The following is a 19,764-nucleotide window of genomic DNA, read 5'->3' as shown; positions in this document are numbered from 1 at the left end:
ACCGTATTTGTCCAAACACTGTAAACATACTTTTAGACATATTAAAAAGATGAAACTTGGCAAAACTGATAATCAAGGTTGAAATTAAAATGTCAAATGTTCTTAAAGTGAAACACAACATTATTCTCTGAGAAAGTGGCATCACAAGTCAGTATCTCGTGTGTCCGGCATGTTCATTGATGACTGCCGTGCAACATCGATACATGGAATGGATGAGGCGGTTGATGAAGGCCATAGGCGCTTGAGCCCACACTCTGAGGAACTGGCGTGTCCCCATGGTCTGTCGAGCAGTTTCCGCAGCAGTAACAAAGCGATCTTGAAGATCTGTCACACAATCTGACGATCCTGACGTCGGGTGATGAATCTTGTCCTTCCACTACGTGGTCGGTCATCTGTAGTCTTGGTGGTCTGGTACCGTTGCTGGAGCCTGTATATGGTCCAAACGTGGACTTGAAATGCATTGACAAAAATTACCCAGATATTTCAATGACAATTTTTCATGCAATGTTACTTGGGGTGACGTTTCTTTTGCGGTTCAGTATATTTAGAATCATAGTTTTATTTAATAAATATCTCGTTTTGCAGCTGTAGCTGAAAAGAAATATCTAGTGTCCATACAACAAATACTAATTGTGTGCTTCATTCGTATTTATGAGAGGTCTTGCAACATGTTATTAAATTCGTATTATGTTCAGAAGTGTTGCCGGACTACTCAAGCGCAGGTTCTTTCAGCACCTCAGAATCCAGATATGCCCGGTATCACTGATTTATTGATAACCTGTTCCTTGGCAGAATGTTGAATAGGGATGATGTTTTTGTTTGTTATTTAATTGAAGGAAAGATTGCCATGAATGAATAGCGGGGACATGTGTGGTGCGTGAGCGGAATGAGTGAGTAGGGTTGGACATTATTTTAGTTTTATCCCTGTGTGTCAGTTTTAAATGTATCGAATAGAAAAGTTCGTAGACACACACGACTCTATTTAGTTTTAAATGTGTGGAATAGAACAGTTCGTAGACACACACGACTCTAATGAAACCAACGAGGACTGTATGGTGTTAGAACCTTGTGGAAATAAAATATTGATTGACAAGCGACAACTAAGACTATATGAGATGTCATACTAGCATACCAAACTGACCACGCTAATATCCAGAGGTTCCACGTGCGCACGGATGAAGAGCAAGCACTGACTGATGATGATAATCGGCGGGATGTGACGGCACGTTAATCAAGACAGTTCACAGTAGATAGATCGGGCTTATCCGTCGTATTGGCATTACTCATGGGCTCGCCAGTCACGTTGGCATTACTCATGTGCTTGTCAGACACGTTGACATTACTCATGGGCTTGTCAGTCACGTTGACATTACTCATGGACTTGTCAGTCACGTTGACATTACTCATGGGCTTGTCAGTCACGTTGGCATTACTCATGGGCCTGTCAGTCACGTTGGCTTTTCCCTTGGGCTTGTCAGTAACAAAGGCATTACTTTTGGGCTTGTCAGTCACGTTGACATTACTCATGGGCTTGTCAGTCACGTTGGCATTACTCATGGGCCTGTCAGTCACGTTGGCGTTACTCATGGACTTGTCAGTCACGTTGGCTTTTCCCTTGGGCTTGTCAGTAACAAAGGCATTACTTTTGGGCTTGTCAGTCACGTTGACATTACTCATGGGCTTGTCAGTCACGTTGGCATTACTCATGGGCCTGTCAGTCACGTTGGCATTAATTTTGGGCTTGTCGGTCACGTTGGCATTACTCATGGACTTGTCAGTCACGTTGGCTTTTCCCTTGGGCTTGTCAGTAACAAAGGCATTACTTTGGGGCTTGTCAGTCACGTTGACATTACTCATGGGCTTGTCAGTCACGTTGGCATTACTCATGGGCCTGTCAGTCACGTTGGCTTTTCCCTTGGGCTTGTCAGTAACAAAGGCATTACTTTTGGGCTTGTCAGTCACGTTGACATTACTCATGGGCTTGTCAGTCACGTTGGCATTACTCATGGGCCTGTCAGTCACGTTGACATTACTCATGGACTTGTCAGTAACGTTGGCTTTTCCCTTGGGCTTGTCAGTAACGTAGGCATTACTTTTGGGCTTGTCAGTCACGTTGACATTACTCATGGGCTTGTCAGTCACGTTGGCATTACTCATGGACTTTTCAGTCACGTTGGCAATACTCTTGGTCTTGTCAGTCACATTGGCAATACTCTCGAGGTTGTCAGTCACGTTGGCATTACTCTTGGGCTTGTCCGTTGTAATGGCATTACTCTTAGGCTTGTCAGTCACGATGACATTACTCATAGGCTTGTCAGTCACGTTGGCATAACTCATGGGCTTATCAGTCACGTTGATAATACTCTTGGGTTTGTCAGTCATGTTGGCATTACTCTAAGGTTTGTCAGTTACGTTGGCATTGCTCTCGGGTTTGTCAGTCACGTTGACATTGCTCTAGGGTTTGTCAGTTCAATGGCATTTCTCGTGGGCTTGTCCGTCGTATTGACATTACTCTGGGGCTTGTCAGTCACGTTGGTATTACTCTTTGTCTTGTCCGTCATATCGGCAGTACTGAAGGATGTGCTGTGACTCATATCATTACGTTCTTGTAAAATGTCTCTATGATCATATAATAATCCCCATAATCAGGCAGGGACGGGACACGTGAAGGAGATTGTACGTGCGCCTCACACACTCGCATGGCGCTCAGGCCGTCGAACGAAAGATTAGAGAGATTAAAAGTCACTTTTTAACCAGTTTGTGGTTGAAGCAAACCTAATTCTGAATGGACCATTGCTCAGTGTATATGTACACGTCGAGCAAACGATTCTTGCTAGACTTGTAGCTGTTTCTGGTGTTGTTGATCTTCCTGGTGCTGCATATCATTCACGATAGAGAGCCCAAACATGTTTAGCCTGTGAATATCTTAGCCACAAGTAATTGAAGTTTTGCAACTCGATAAATTAACTATTGCGACAATTTAAAACAACATACTGGTGCATAACCGACTCCTCCTGGTTCATATTCCTGCATGAAAGTGCAGCCAAGGTATCCGTGGCGCCAGTATCTCGTTTACTCCACAGTAATCTTCGACCCATGAAGTTCCAGGGTAGAATAGGTCTTCAGCAACCCATGTTTGCTGTAAAAGCCGACAATGCTTGTCGTAAGAGGCGACTAGCGGGATCGGGTGGTCAGGATCGCTGACTTGGTTGGTGCATGTCATCGTGTCCCAATTGCTTGGATCGATACGCATGATGTCAATCACTGGTCCAATCGAATATTTACAGACCACCGTCATATAGCTGGACTATTGCTGAGTGTGGAGTTAAACAACAAACAAACAAACAAACCACCTTCAACCACAGAAGAATTAGCATCCCTTCATATATGTCAAAGTCCAAATTCACGTTAATTATAATGTTAAGTATGTGTGATCAGGTTTCGGCCATGTATTGTTGTCACTAATTAGAATCATTCCATCTACAAGCTCAGCTTCTTTAACGATTTGTTTTCGCGTGCCCCAAATTCCCACGAAGGCAACTTTATTTCCGAAATCTCCACACAATGGTGCGCTTTTCAGACACTGGTTTAAACTGTATTTGCATCGCGTCTCATTTATTCGATTCGCTGCTTTAGCCCTTACCTCACCTCATCATTGGTTCTGCTTGTGAACTTGACACTTAGGGCATGGGGGAGGACTCTGTACTACTTTGTCCTCACTGACGCCAGACATTTCCCCTTCATATCAAACAGAACGTACACACAAAGAAACACAGTCTTACTCTGATCCTGCTCATTTAAGGTACCCATCACAACTTGGAATTGGATTCCAATTTGAATTGTCACCAGGGTTTACCGCTAGATACCGATTTCAGACAACAGTCCAGCCATTTCGTGACACATTGTGCACTTTATGATAAAAGCCTAAAACTTGGCATAGTTATCGATTATGCAGGTTAAACCTATCCTTGAATGTTGACAGATCTTGCATATTGTACCAGGGGAGTTGGTACACGCGTGTTCTCGTTGCGCGGAACACCCGAACGCGAATATTGCTAAAAGGGCCGTGAAACCATATCCACTCACTCACATTCACTCATATAGACAGTATTGTTACACGTATCATGTCTGTTTCAGAGGATGGTTCCCACATTCTGGTGCGACACTGCAGCAACGACAACTGGGGCAGTCACTGCGGCCTCATCAGATTCGAATACGAGAGAAGGACTGAGAAGATCTACGGTTGTCTCGAGTCATGTGATCATGACGGCTGTAATGGCGGCGTAGGCGTCGCAGCGCAAATAATCACAACCCTGCTGTCGAGTATAGCAGTTGCCTTCGTGGTGTGGTGAAAACTATTAAACTTTACGGGGATTTTTCTTAACTAAATTCAAACCCGATCAAAAGACGCACTGAGGAGTCTTTTCCTTTCGTTAACGGTTGTGAGTGGAGATTAAACATGTCAACATTCCGACTCCGATATCAGATCCACATCTATGCATGAGACCTTTGTTTCATATGCACTATATTTTTTTGTATACGTTACCTCCTATCTGTGGTTTGGTCGGAGAAGAGTGAGCTCAGTTGGCTGACTGTTCGCTCTCTGGAGATAGTCAAAGCAAATATAGTATATCTGTGCGGAGTGTTTGCGGATGGCGGAATCGAACGGAGTACTGTTACTTCTTGGGTGTAAGAAATGGATACAGTTTAGGACCTATGCTATATCCCAACGTTGTGCAGCGCATATACGTCATGGCATATATCTCAAAATCCACAGTGATATGATTGAGTACCCCCAAGCATGGAGACGAAGTGGCGTAGAAGGAAAGTCGTAAGTTCTAGCGTGGAAGAAATGGAACACATTCACACGGTGTTGAGTGCATCGGACATATTTAATAGGATGGACCAGGGACTGTATCCGTACACAATCAGTACGAAGCTTGTATTCAAGTGCATGCATGCACACAATAGCATGCATACACCCGCCGTTGATGAGGGGACTGACCTACATCCTGTACAGGTGGAAGGGACGCAAGTGCAATATGAATGATCTCCCTAAACCAGAGTATTTAGATTGGGATATGCATCGTAAACGAGACAAATCAACATCTGTTTGCGTTTCTTACAGATATCATTTTTGCGACACCATGGCACATCTCGCCGATATTATCTGAACCGAATTTTGAGAATTTTAACGAGATTGTTTGCCAGCACTTGGCGCCAGGACTTTTAATCCGATATCATAATATTCCATCAGCATGTTACGTCATTGTGTGTCCATCCACAGCAGCTAGTTCCTAAAAATCAAAGAAAGGTCTTTGACGACTGATCAATCATAAAATCCGGTATATACCACAAAGATAGCTCACACCCTCCTAGAAATTGGTTCTGCTTGTATGCGACCTTGTCCTTTGGACAAGGGAGTGCACTTTAGTGCTCCTGTAGATACAGTTGTAGATGAAACATCTGCATTCATTCAACGGGAGAAGCGACAGAATCGCCATTGGTGGTTAGACATCGAGTCGTGTCCATATTATTCAAACCTGGTAGGGACCTTCACTGATGCAGCACCGCCGCACAAATACAGACAATGATGTCTCTCGGTTGATGATGTGATTTTGGTTTTTTGGTTTTCGTTACACGTGTCGTTGTTGAATACTAGTTGGACACCATAGAAGATTTCATCTTTTGTTTTTACGGGCTTCATGTGTAGTAGTGTAGACTCACTCCATTGCTTGCCCCACACAGTCGAGCGTCTGGATTGGCTTGCCCCAGTGCCAGCTACTGCTATGGCTCTGGTTGGAAACGTTGTAAAAGCAAGAGACGAAAACACTGACAGGTTGGCTATAACACTCAAATATTACACGCGCAGCCAGCCCGGAGAATAGGAATCCATGTACACAGGTCACATGTTAACGTGTTCATTAAACGGGTCTGCTCTATCTCCATAATTTGATTTTCCAGTTTGTGAATTCTTAATATTTAATGATGTGAGGTAAATGGTAAATATTTATCTGAGCTGAGATTCATGTTCAAATGAGAATGAAACAAAAGTCATTTTTAAAGTTAAATTCTCCCAGTTTATCCAAAATCCAAGGAATGGGTGATCAGTCATGATGGTCATACGTTTTCTCTTGCCCTCAAATATTTTCCAGAAATTAGCTCCTTCTTAAACATGAGAATGATCATTCCATGATCCTGAGAATTTATTGTAGTACTCTGTCCTCTCGCCTGTTGTGTGACGTCATCACACCAGCCCCAAGAGGAAATAGATGAAATAATGTTAAGACTAGACTGGCAGATCGCTTGATGCACCAATGTCCTTTCAATCTGTATTAATGGATATTGATCATATATGGTCACAGTGCTAGAGAATCTAATAGTCGTTGAGGCTGGAGGATTGTTGCTTCAAACCCTGGTGCTACGACCAACAGCGAATTCACAATTTCATTTAAAGTTATTTTTGTGATTGGTATATGGCTAGTCTGTTGTTTAATCATTAAAAAAACTTTAATATTGAGCTGACAACTGTCAACTATGTCCTGTTCAACATCTTGCATCACATGTAATACCATGTCAGTGACATGTGTTGTTTTTGCCCAGTCACTATTACGGGTCTACATTGAGGACTAGATGACCACAGCTCATTCCTGATGGGTCTTGCATGTGTGTGAGCTGGGCGTGTCTGTTAGTCAGGTTCACCACGTTTGCCGTCGTGACAGATGACTGCGACGTACAACATACTCACTGTTCACGAACTAGGTCCAAACAACTTTCAACTGTGTGAAATGAAGCGTTTTCTCTTAAACGTTAAATGTGTTCCTCACTTACATATTCAGCAACTGTTTTATAATAATCTTTTCCTTTCGCTGATGTATCTCTCTCCTGATTCCATGTGTGGGGTGACCGTCAGCCTACTGGATCATCTCCTCTCCTTAATCTATATTGTGTTCTCGCATTTAAACTTAAACTTTTGAACTTGTCAAACCGAGTTATGGTTGAATGTTAGCAATATCATTATCTGTTTACCTTTATTCGTTAGTTTATATTCACTATTCGGGTTAAATGTTAAATGGCTGGTTTGATTTTTGATATGCAAGTACGAACACGGTTTCATGTCAGAAGCGTTTGAAACGCTTCACAAATCTGGATGTATCCCACTCCATATGGGACTTACAGTCTCTCAACTCGTAGGGGTGTGAGCAGAGCAGTCTAGAAATGTTCCCATATAATAACTTAAACTGAAATATACATGCCTTCGTTCGTTGCCTGAGATGAATGTAATATTTATATATACAGGCCTACCCATTTTGACTTTTTTTTCGTCAATTATTTATGTGATACTCGTCATTTGACAATCTTTGTGAGTGCCCCACCCAAACAATCACGAGGCATGTTTGCCCCCTCAATGTGGTCGTCGCTATTTGTATCATAGTTATCGTGTATTTTCACGGTTAAGTTTCAAATGTTTATTATTTCCAACCTGTGATTGCACCGTGGTTGTGTGTCGTGTTATTACAAGAGTTGTCTCCCCTACACCACTCACCGCCCGCATGCTCATCAAGACGATTTACACACACAATGATGTTCTATTGATACTCAAATTTGCTTGTGTCGCATTTCAGCAATTACATTCAGTTTGTTGATGTGAAATAAAATTATATACATGATACGGTTTCTGGTCTGTCATTATTCATACAGTTGTCTACGACCTTGACAATCAGTGTATTGGAACCTGATAGTATAATGAGTTTACGTACATTTATTCATCTCAATCGACCCTTTGCCGTGCTCCGTTCGCCATTGACGCCCTTGGCCTTGACATATCCCGTGCTGCATATTTTATTTATAGCCAATCAGATCTCTGGTTTGTTTTAGTGCGAGGTATATCAAGGTCAAGGTCGTCAATGGCGAACGGAGCTTGGCAAAGAGTCGTTTGAGATGAATAAAATAAATGTACTTAAACTCAATATGATATCAGGTTTATGTGTCGCGAAAAGAAGACGATGTGCAGGCTGACATGTGCCATCGGTTTAGCGTGAACTTGACGCGTGGTATTTGTGTACACGATCAAATAACTAAAAAATACATCAGGAAGTTAGACGCTTAAATTCTGAGCAGGGATTTTTTTAGCTTCTGAAGACGCAAGCTCCCAAAGTGCGGCTTCAATATTTTTCCATCTATGTCTCATTATGAAGCACTGACACTGGATGTGACCATATACTGTAAAACGTGAAATTAACGCGAGCGTGAATTAAATGCGAAAAATGCGAGTGGTCTTTGCTCGCATTATTAAACATCGCATTTATATCAACAATAAGACATTTTGGATAGCAGAAATACAAACTTAGACATACGCTGAAAACAAACAACTATGTATTCCACATCAATGTTTATTGAGCAGCACTTGTAACAAGTACATAAACAATGTCATTCAAACACTAATTACATCCTGTGAATTGATACTGCTGGGGTGAAGACAAGCGTTCTACTCACTCAGGTCATCACTTATCACACCTGCAAGTCCAGACAGACGCCACCCAACACAGTGTCTTTGCTCTTGGCGACTGCATCAAAGGCCGACACGAGCCAGCGCGCACGTATTGTTTTATCTGAAGTACTCTACTCAGCGCTAATAAGCGGTGCTATTTGGTGTGTGATTGGATTAATGTAAGGTTGGATTAAGGTGAGGATTCTCCTGTAAACCTGACAGAGGACGTTTTGTTTAGATATAAATCCACTGATGCTTGAGAGGAGGGGGTGTCGCATTCATATTGAGTCGCATTTTTGGCTAGGGGCCAGCGGTCGCATTCTTTTGGAGACGCATTAATTTCACGTTTTACAGTATCTGGTAGGTTCATTATATTATTTAAAAAATCTTGGTTGAAGCTGAAACTGAAATAATGTCTAACCTCGATACAAAATCCAAGCGCCACCCATCCCAGGATATCGTGGGAAGACAGCCTGAACTGTCGCAGGTGGATTTCACAGCTATAGTGCTGTTGATAACCAAGGATCATATTTCAGAGCGAACATGGTATTCCTGTTAGACATATGTATGCTGTAAAGACGTTAGCACCATACTGGTGATTGTCATACCGATGTCAGCTTATTGAAAGTCGCCAAAGGCTTCAGAACAATGTGTCCTACGTTTTTCGTTCAGATCTATATTCACATAGAGAAACAGTAAAATATCAGCTTAGTAATACGACTACCAAACTTTGTTTCATACGCAGGAACTCCTTTTATTGCCAATCAATAGAAAGATTTGTCCAATGCCCGAGACACTTCCGACAGAGCATACTAATTTGATTGGATGATGCTTATTGCCGTAATTACCCGAACACATGAGTAGTTTATCGTGTCTGGATCAAATGTATAATAGTGCTTCTTTGAATGCGTGGACATGCCGGTGGAACACACACTTCCATCTGAACGTGTCATCACACGCACGCACGAAACAACGCACACACGCACACACTCACGAATGCACATCGCTATATAAGTGCAATAATCTTGAACTGAACGTTAAACCCCGTTTCACTTCACCTTGTCATCAGGTCATCGAATCAGAGGAAGAACTACTCCTCCGTAGCGACCTCAACTCCGTGTATGTAACGCTGTCACGGACGTTGGAATGGCTTTCTCCATAAATGTTCAAAAGGAAGCCCGTAAATAACGAAGTAGTATTAGGTTTTAAAGGGAGGTTTTCATCTTTTGTTGTTTGTCTTAATAACATCTATAAAGCCATGTTGTTTTAACCTTATTACGAGTGTTATGTTGACGTAAAATGGGAAGCGCTTGTGACCGAAAAATATTAAGTACTACACAACAACCAAGTCGGTTTCTCCAAAGCTCGTGTAGGGTTGTCTACAATTACTGCTCTTTAACCCCAGAAAAATGTGTTAAATCGGGTCCACTCGGCTTATTCCGCTACCTATATAATATAATCGGGTCCACTCGGCTTACTCTCCTACCTACATAATACACTCGGGTCCACTCGGCTTATTCCGCTGCCTACATAATACCACGGGCAGTATAAAGTAGCCATATTGCATGAATATAATGTAAAACGGGGGATTCCAGATGGCGGCCCGTGTAGTTCTTATGACATGATGGCTGTTTTTTGAAGGCAGATTATTCTGTGTTTAAACTACACTAAGTATACACTTGAAGACAATGGTATATAGCAACAACTTAAACAGTTATGTAAGGTTCACAACTGCCGCCACGGATCTAGTTCCGCTTGTCGCGCCATCAACAATGGTTTACAAAGTCCTTAAAAGGTTTATTGCTTCAATATGCATCTTCTCGAGGCAAGGGCGTTAACTGTCTATAAAAGTCCACGTTCCACCCTTGCCACGAACTAGGTTGGAATTGTGTGGCTCGATCGCAGCGCCACCATGTCCATTACCAGATATGTCCCTCCTATTGACCAATCAGATTCCACCTCTCATATCACTTGCACAGTCAAGACGATCTGATCGATAAACAAGATCTATATTTAGCAAAACGGGTCGTACCTCGCGAAAGGCATCAAATCACTTGAGAACCTTGATTAAAAACTTGAAAAGATTGTAAAGATGCACTGCAAATCCTGCAGTCGACCGAAATCTGCAATCCATGTTGTTTACGAACCGGATATCTTGTTTGTTACGCGTTTTTATTTGACTATGCATCTCTTTAGACCAACTCCAGAATTACAGGCTTGTTCGGCATGGGGAGAAACTGGATTTTTTATATTCATTTAACTGCCTTGCCACCAGGAAGATGTTCATTAGTACATCTTCGGCCTTTAAAATGGTTTCATCTGTAAAATATATCAGCTTAATGAAACAAATAGTTTTATCTCAACTATGTGTTCCCTTTTCAGTATGTGTTTTATATTTAAAATGTGTTTATGTGTATAGCTTTGCTACAATTGGTTCTAGGGGGCACGGGTGGCCCATTGTCAATCGTCTAAGGCGCCGCGATTCGCTGTGCAGAGTTGCGTCCTTGGGCACGCCAGAAACCTATGATTGTGGGTTCCAATCCCGGTTCGCCCCTATTATGTTTCTGGGTTTGTCAGCACCATACCGTGCTCGCGGGTTCCACCGAAGTGGTTAACGTCTAAGACCTGCATTACCTTGGGCTTTCCTCCCACATTTAGCTGACACGCCGTGATATAACTGGAATACTGTTAAAAGCGGCGTTAAACCCAACTCACTCACTCACTCACTCACTACAACTGGGTCTATCATCAACAACAGTACCGTTTTGTCTGTGATACATGTTCCATATATAGTGTATCTGTTCTACATATATACATACGCAGTTGCCCAAATTTGACATGCGCACTATACACATCGTTCCGATGTTCTTACATACAACGTCCAACATACTTACTAAAACCTACATTTCAGCTGTCACCAGAATACTCGCCTTATATAAAATTGGCTCAGCGATCAATCGATATCGCACCGTGCGTCAATGGTGAGGCAGTGTGTATCATAGACGATTGGTCAATGCATCCCGGCGGTAGCGCAGTAATACGACAGCGACAGTTTATTGGGTACACAATCGGATGCTACACAAACTAATGATGTAATGCACGGTATCCAAGTTACAGCATACATACATGTGCAAATGGCTCTTGCAGTAACAAGCACGTATCCAGCAGTATATTATTATTTGATGATATCATGCAAAGGGCAGCATTATTGCGTGGCCGATGGCAATTAAAACAGACACATGTTCGTTGTCGATATGTGATTTTATTGCAACTAATCGATCAGATCGGATCGATCAAGACGCCTGTTGGATGGAAGCTAGGGTGGAGAGACACAACACAGACACGATCTCGAGATACACATACATAATACACGAATACCGATACACAGGGCGTGCACGCTGAGCTCCACCGGGAAGTCAACAGTTATCTTCCCTTTGTGCCTTCAATGTAGTGACGTCATATCCGCTCTCAAATTTGAGAGGAATGAGTAAGTAACACGTACATTACCCCGCTCATTCCACCGTATATTCAATGCTGGTCTAAAACGACAGAGCATGTCCTACTTTCAGCGAGTTCGAGCTCAGAGTGTTCGTTTGAAGGGCGGTTACTATTTTTTTTACCAGCCTCCAAACGAAAACTGCCTCTGTGTTCTGATGAAGAAAAAACGAACTATTCATACAAATTCTACTGGTTCTAAGCGTGGCCGGTTACTTACAACGGTTACATCTCTAAAACGGGCCTAATTAACATAAATGTCGCAATATTACGACAAAAGTAACAATGGCGTGAACCTAGTGGACGATGTCCAGCGACGTGATCCCGCCGGGTCAGAAGGTGTGTAGGACCCCTGTTTACACACGACTGACCGCAGAAGCAGGACGACTGACCATGTACACCATTCGTGACTACTCGTGTCATTCCGGTACAAGCCGAATGGCTGGTTACGGAAAAGGGCGAGTGGTGACGAAAGCATGTAGACGTCTGCAATCGGTATTGACCATTCACAATCTGCCACGTGACTTGACTCAAAATGTACGTCTTCGGTAGTTTATTGATATTTAGTATAATTTTGAAGTTCGTCGAAGAGGAACACATGATTTTATTGAGGATGGCGACTTCTTTTGCAGTTCTTTCCCGCATCAAATCTCCTTATTGCCCTTTCATCGGCAGCTTTACAAGCAATGAAGTGGATTAGAAATGAAGAAGCGATCTTGTCACAGAAGTATTTAGTGGTGCGTTTTCATGCTGCCGGGAGTTGTTTTCCTCGACATACAGAGCCTGACACAACAACTCCTGAACTATTACACCAGCCAGTATATGTACACGTGATTTTAACGTTTCCATAATGAGTATATTTTGCTATACACAAACAATTCAAACATTACAAGACGATTAAAACAGCACATTCTGACAGTATTTTGAGAGCTAGCATCATAATAACATCGTATCAAGTTATACTATATATAGTTTGTTATTCATGTATGAACAGATATATGGCGCATTGGCATTTAGTCGCATGCATACACAACGAGCTTTTTTCCCAGGCTGAGTTTACAGAGAAATTAGGAACAAGCCCGTCTGTTGCTGTTCGAACAGTCTGAATTATTTCGATCTGGTCGTGTTGCTTCAAGAATGGCACGACGCGCCTACAGAAGCTTCTACGCTAATGAGTAACATCGCTTCCTATCCATCATCCGTAGTGCACCTCGCTAACAATGTCAGCACTTGATGTTGTATTCACGAATAGATGGCACTAATGCACGTCTACAGATTTACCACCACAACTACTACATACGTTCTCAGTGGGATAAAATCGTATAGAACCGACTGTTTTTCCTCTGATATTTATTAATGATGATATACATGTGTATATTTAACTTTGTTGCTAAAGGTCAGATCTTCATTTGTGGTTATATTTAAAACTAACTCTGACTTACTCATTTACATAACATAAAGGCTATTCGTACGTATTTATGATAAAACGGATATAAATACATTGTCTTTTCCATATATTTTTTAGATTTAAACATTTGTGTAAACGTAGATATTGTTCACAACGATTGTGTTTCTCAAATATGATCTCTTTAACAGGAGAATTAAATTTGAGTCATTCACAACCCATGGCAAAATGATTCCTTGGCAATACCCACAGTAGACAGCCTACACGAGAGCGCCCTCTGGCGTCGACTAGGTTGACAATACAGTGTATAAGGATCACTTCTAGGATGTGAAAGAAAGATGGGATGGCAGAGAATAAGCTGCCACTCTAGATAACGATGGTCCTTGATGCGGACCCAATATACATACACACCAGACACCGTTCACGAACACACGTCGCCATATGACGTCACACCAGTCAAATGAGAAATCAGTCACGTGATTGCGGTTTGAATACCATAGTGACGGTTGACCAATGAAAATCGGACACGCCATAGAATGTCGTTGTAGGTATGTATCTGACTTTAAATCAAACATTTACACGTGAATGATTTCTTGTTTGAGTTACGTCATCTTATGCTTGAGTTAGGTTGGATTTTGTACCCCTTGAAAGTTTTAACGTGCCACTAACTTCACTCATTGTCTGCATAAATAGATTTCTCCACTTAAGACATTTGTTTTATAACCGGCCAATGATGCATAAGATGATGTCACGTGACTATCACGTGGTGTAACGCGTCTTAAACACCAACGAACAGTCAAAATGAAAACAATACATGTATACACACATCTCCCGTAACGAAATGCAAGAAATATACACATTAATCTCTGTAAGATTAATAAATAATAGGTACCGATCAACTAACAACACGGTGACCGTAACAATACGTTACGTGTATAACAAGCAGGTTTGCCGTAACAGTAACGTGTCGGTAAGTAACAGGTATTATCACATACCATTGCTCTACATCCTGAGTAACCATGACTACAAGACATAACTGGAACCACTACACAGCATATGTACACATAATATATGGAACTAAACGGGAGTTCTGCATAGAATACTTCGGACCCCAATCTATAGTCTCCCTAAAGTCTTATCATGCCGGCACGTGTGCAGCCAATGAAGTAAGTTCATACACAAGCGCGTGGGGTGAGTAATGTGGTGGGAGGGTGGGAGTGTTTAGACAGAGGGTTAAAGGTGTAAGGGGTAGGTTAAATATAGAGTCTTTGGGTGGGTGCGGAGGGGGGGGGGGGGGGGTGGGGGGTGGGGGGTGGGGGGTGGTTAGTTACACTCGCGTAAATAGTGGGAGGATGTGGGAGGAATTTCAATCTAATCTTAACATGCAAAATCGAATTCTGTGACAATATATGATTAAAGCTGTCTTTCTTGCAATGGTTTACAAACATTCTCTGTGAGAGAATCATATTAGTGGTTACGACCCCTGTCGATAATTAAATACCAAAGCGTATGGGAACACGTGCGCGCTTACTGGTAATTGGGCGATAAGGGAGAGTCGAGCACACTGGCTCTGTCGGTTTAGGAGGTAGCGCTTCAGTAATATACAGGCATACTGAGGGAAGTTTGACTTAACTAGGGCGGCAGGGGCAAATTAGTTGGATATGGAGCAGCTTGGTCTAGCCTGCCACGACGCACTTCTCAGATTCACATTTCGAGCATGGAGTCTGGAATATATTTCAGATATATTTGAATATATATTTTGAATATGAACACCCTTAACTAAAATATGTTCACTCTTAAAGGGAGGGCAATACACCAGCGAGAACATATATGCAGGTGTGCATCTGTTGTTTATGAATACCATGTATAAAATATGAGTCAGATATAACACTATAGTGTATTCATATTCAATAATGATGAGTATTGTTACGTGAATACAATGTTGTTTTCGTTCAAAAGTAAAAAGGGACATATAAGAGTAAGACTGATATAACTGCTTGGAGAGGGGAACATTGGCGTGTCTACTCTGGGGTGGGACCTGGGGGTAGAGTGAGAGGCTTTGGGGGTAAGGGTGGGGCTGATGCGGTAGGACGGGGTACCTTGTGATATGGTGATGCACTTCACAACCAGCATTGTTACGTCTGTGATTTTTATTAGGTTAGTTACAACAGTTTACCGTTACAAGTATGATCTAGTGACTGAGAGGAAACATCGAATACATAGAAGCTACATGTACACTTAGTGCACAGTAAACTACATGACTAGATACCCACAAGCAATATTTAGGGATCCACATTTTTTCCATTTTTAACATTACTGATCTCGGTGTTAAACCATACATTTTAATAACATGCATAAGAGTCTTCCATGTCTTATGATTCGACTATATCTTAAAAATAACCAAAATATGAATCCAAAAATATTTTCTACTTACAGGATAATGTTATAATTCACCGTGAACGTAAAATGAATATATCTATCAATATCTATCAATATCTATTACCAATAATATCAAGAACATAAGGAGGAAAGTCCGTTATTGGTTTCCAGTAACCCTTATTCTATATTCATTAACATTGGTGATGACTGCAGAACCAAGGCCGTCACAAGACAGGCAGGGACATATGGGACATCTATTTGAAACACGTTAAACTATGTACTACAACACAACGCATTCATTGTTATAAGAAATCCTGTAGAGTTTCTATATGAAGTCACGTCATACAGACGTGTTGATGGAGACTTGATGTCTCCCTATCATACACAGGGTCAAGCCATCTCGAATCATCTTACGTGTTATTCTAACGTATTATTCCCATAAAACAAAACAAACTTAAACCTTTCCCAGTCGGACACACGACCGTAGTGTCTTCGTGCCATGCTAACATACTTAGTCGCTCACGCAAATCTCACGTAACAGAGTTACAATCCCACAAAACTAAATGACCAATTCCATTCTGAAAGCCTATATCAATAATGACGTCATACTTAGTCCTTAATCAGACAAATAGCTCTTCCGTAAACCATTTCCCGTTTTAACATTTTACAAAGCAATATCAACCATGTATTTCAAACATTATGAGATCAAATACACATATTACCTGGATAGCATCTCATTGGCGAAACAACATCTAACATGACGAGGGCATACGAAGCACCCATATTGGCCTTAGCCTCATACCCAGCAGTCATGCATTAATATCCATTACCCAGTCCACAGTTGAATATCCTTTACTCGGATCGTTGTACCATATCCTTGATTCGGTCACAGTATCATATCTTTAACTCATTTCCTGGTTTCATTTCGTAGTGGCATATCCTTTACTTCGGTAATAGTAGCGTATCCATTGCTCAATCATTAGAAGTATACACGTACTCTGTCCGTAGTGGAATATCCTTTGTTCCAGCAATAGCAGCATATTCAGCACTCATTTCCTAGTAAAATATCCACATTGGACACACAACTCATTCACGAAGATATATTTTATACACAACTTATTCCATTTAACTATCCTTTCTTTTAATTGAAACCACGTTCTTCATGGAACCATTTTCGAAAGCAGATCTTACTGTGCTATGCAAGGATAAGCTATCTTTAAGAAGGTGGCTAATGTTGGTTAGTACTACGCCCCCAAGGCTCGAACTCAGACACTGAATGGCTCCAGATGACCATGGAAGCATTGGTGTTAAGTGTCGATGGATTTACAACCACAAGATCTTGGAAGAATGGATACAATGTTCTACACATCATATACAGCAATGCATGTCACGGATTGTTTGATACATGCATATTTCAAATCGATATCACTGTTCACGTGCAGGTGGTACTGTGACAATACCGATTAATGGTGTTATATATACATGTCAATAACACGTAGTTGATTAGCGTTTTACAACCGCGTGCAGAGTAACGGATCCATGAAATATTCATTGGGATGCACCTTGGTTTGGATCATATAAGCTTTATGCGACATTCTCCGTGAGGAACTGAGACTTGGGTTGTAGACGATTGTCACCATTTGATCGTAATGTTCAACAATGTAGTTGTGGCATAATAAAAACGTGCTATACCACTATGCACAACACAGGAAATGATGCCGCCAATGAACACGATTCATATCAAGATCAACCTATTCCCCAAAGAGATTCTTCCGAATCGATATCCATTAAAGATGATTAGAGGACATGATGATGATCTGTCTGTCAATATATTCGTCAGGTCACACAAGGACGATGTGCAGGATCACATACACACATTGTTCATCTCTCACGTTCATGGTCTTGATTGTTCTTGGAGATCATTGATGCAAACACATGCGTTTGTCAGGAACTCATTAGAGGATAATAAAGGAATAGATAGCACAAACAAACACGCAGAGCAGCATTACTTTAACAAGAGTCCTTTGTCCAGAAGCGTTATTACTAATGAGCTAAGAGAAGAGAAATGCTCTCTTCTACTCGTAAATGTAGCTTACCTGCCCCCGGAAATTCACGTAAGGAAGTCAGTTCTCCACACGCCAATTACTGAGCTCTTCAATCGCTAGAGGTGCATGTTTTGGTTATATTCTACACACGAACCGTTGCAGATGCCTGAAAGCGCATCTTGACTCCATATTGAAAAATTGCCAATTCTTTTATCAGGACCTTATTTAAAGTTCTTGTTGCACATTGGACCGGCTCAGTTTCCATTCTAAGCTTCCTGACCATCGTGTGAACGATGCCTTCTGGCAGTGGGACCTTTATCTACATTATCAATGTCACAACATACAGAAATGTACATTAAACTTCATAATCTAATCTCTTTAAGAATATACTCCACTTTACTATACAAATACATCAACATTCCTGATCAAATCTAATCCATGATCGCTTATCACAGTGTTGCCATCTGAACGGTAATCACATGTACCACACCTATATATCATAACTTGAACATTGACAGCATTGACATGCTTCCAAAAATATCACCTATCCCTGAGCCTTACTCCTACCTGATTAGCCATTGCAGCAGCAGGATCTCTCACGTTTATAACAACAAAGTCCGTCACATTACCACACATCTAGAGCCCTCGTTATACTGCTGCACCTGGCTCAAAACTGCTTTCACACTGGTTTTCCAAAGGTTTGCAATTTTACACATTGGATACAATAGGACGTTCATAAAAACCTCCTGAAATATGCCTGTTTCGATAATTCATGTATAAATGGTATTGACACATTCAGTACATATGTATCATCATTTTGTAAACTAACATAAACTCAATGCGACTTGTCGAAAAATCATAATCGCTAAAAAAGGTTAATATCAGATTCCATGATTATTACTGTGATCCAACAAGTTGGGCATCACTGATTTGCTTTGCATGGAGTCATGCCTGTAGAAATTTGCGCAAAAATGACACTTCTCATATACTACTGGCCAAATGTGTTGGAGGAAACAGTCATGCCGCTTGACCATATAACTTTGGTTCTGAGGTAACTAAAACCAACACAGGTATATTAGATACGGTAACATCAATACGTTGTGAATACGCATTAGCCTTCAGGTGATCAATACGGATGAACGGTGCTTCTAATGGGGTGTTTCCACGTCTATAAATGAGTCTATTATATGCTCTTGGTAGGAATGTGTCCGTGTGTGACGTAATCAGCTTTATTTCGCGTTATAACGAAGTGTTGAAGGAACCAGAATGACAGATTCAGCAGCCTGAAAGAAGCTCTGTGATGAAAAGCACTAGCGCCCTCTGGTGGTGTACCGCAAGGGATTTAACCCCGTATCGACTACATCTACTATGATTGCATCTGGGTAGGACTGGATACGGCATGGCGTCCATCTACTACACTGGACATTCGGTTTACTTGTATCCATGTTAGCTGCTTACAATAGGCCTTGACCTTGTCAACAGATGTGCCGGTCATTTCCTCATTCCCGTAGTTTCTGATAGATCCGAGGAATGACAAACGTTGCTATGGCAATTGTGAGATACGTGGGAAGATGAGGTATGACAGCTGGTCCCATATTACATAGCGATTCCCCACAGTGACAATACCGGATGCGAACACCCCTCGTGCCACTGCGGGCGATGCACCCGGGTTTACCCATCGACCCACACTGGCGGATTATACGGACTTCATCCGGTACTGAAAACAAAACGTACCTTGTCAATATTAACATCACATCATTATCTCTAAGATCAAAGTTTCAAGATTGTTTAATCCATAATTATTATGATGAATACATTACCCGGCAAATAATAACGCGTGAAATTATTAAAAGGTATCTTGTAAACATAGATTCATCGACAAGAGCCAATCAGTACAAATGATAAAAATGTCGTGCCGAAAAGAGAACGGGAAACAGTCTAAACGAAAT

General features: G+C 41.5%; 2 protein-coding genes across 2 annotated transcripts in view; one reads left to right on the top strand and one right to left on the bottom strand.

Annotated features, from left to right (window-relative positions):
- Window positions 1–7,672, top strand: part of LOC124144577 — a 48,274-nt gene extending 40,602 nt beyond the window's left edge. The window contains exon 3 of the mRNA XM_046514058.2: window positions 4,138–7,672. Within this exon, the coding sequence (XP_046370014.1) occupies window positions 4,138–4,352 (215 nt within the window). The 3' untranslated portion in view covers window positions 4,353–7,672. The remainder of the gene's footprint in view (window positions 1–4,137) is intronic.
- A 7,881-nt stretch (window positions 7,673–15,553) lies between these two features.
- Window positions 15,554–19,764, bottom strand: part of LOC124144578 — a 28,116-nt gene continuing 23,905 nt past the window's right edge. The window contains exon 3 of the mRNA XM_046514059.2: window positions 15,554–19,532. Coding sequence (XP_046370015.1) covers window positions 19,315–19,532 — 218 coding nt within the window. The 3' untranslated portion in view covers window positions 15,554–19,314. The remainder of the gene's footprint in view (window positions 19,533–19,764) is intronic.

Source organism: Haliotis rufescens, unplaced genomic scaffold (genome assembly GCF_023055435.1).
Source record: "Haliotis rufescens isolate VD_foot unplaced genomic scaffold, xgHalRufe1.0.p SCAF_11, whole genome shotgun sequence".
In the NCBI taxonomy this organism is placed as follows: Eukaryota; Metazoa; Mollusca; class Gastropoda; order Lepetellida; family Haliotidae; genus Haliotis; species Haliotis rufescens.
Note: the sequence above shows the minus strand (reverse complement) of the source record. Positions and strands in the feature narration are given on the sequence as shown.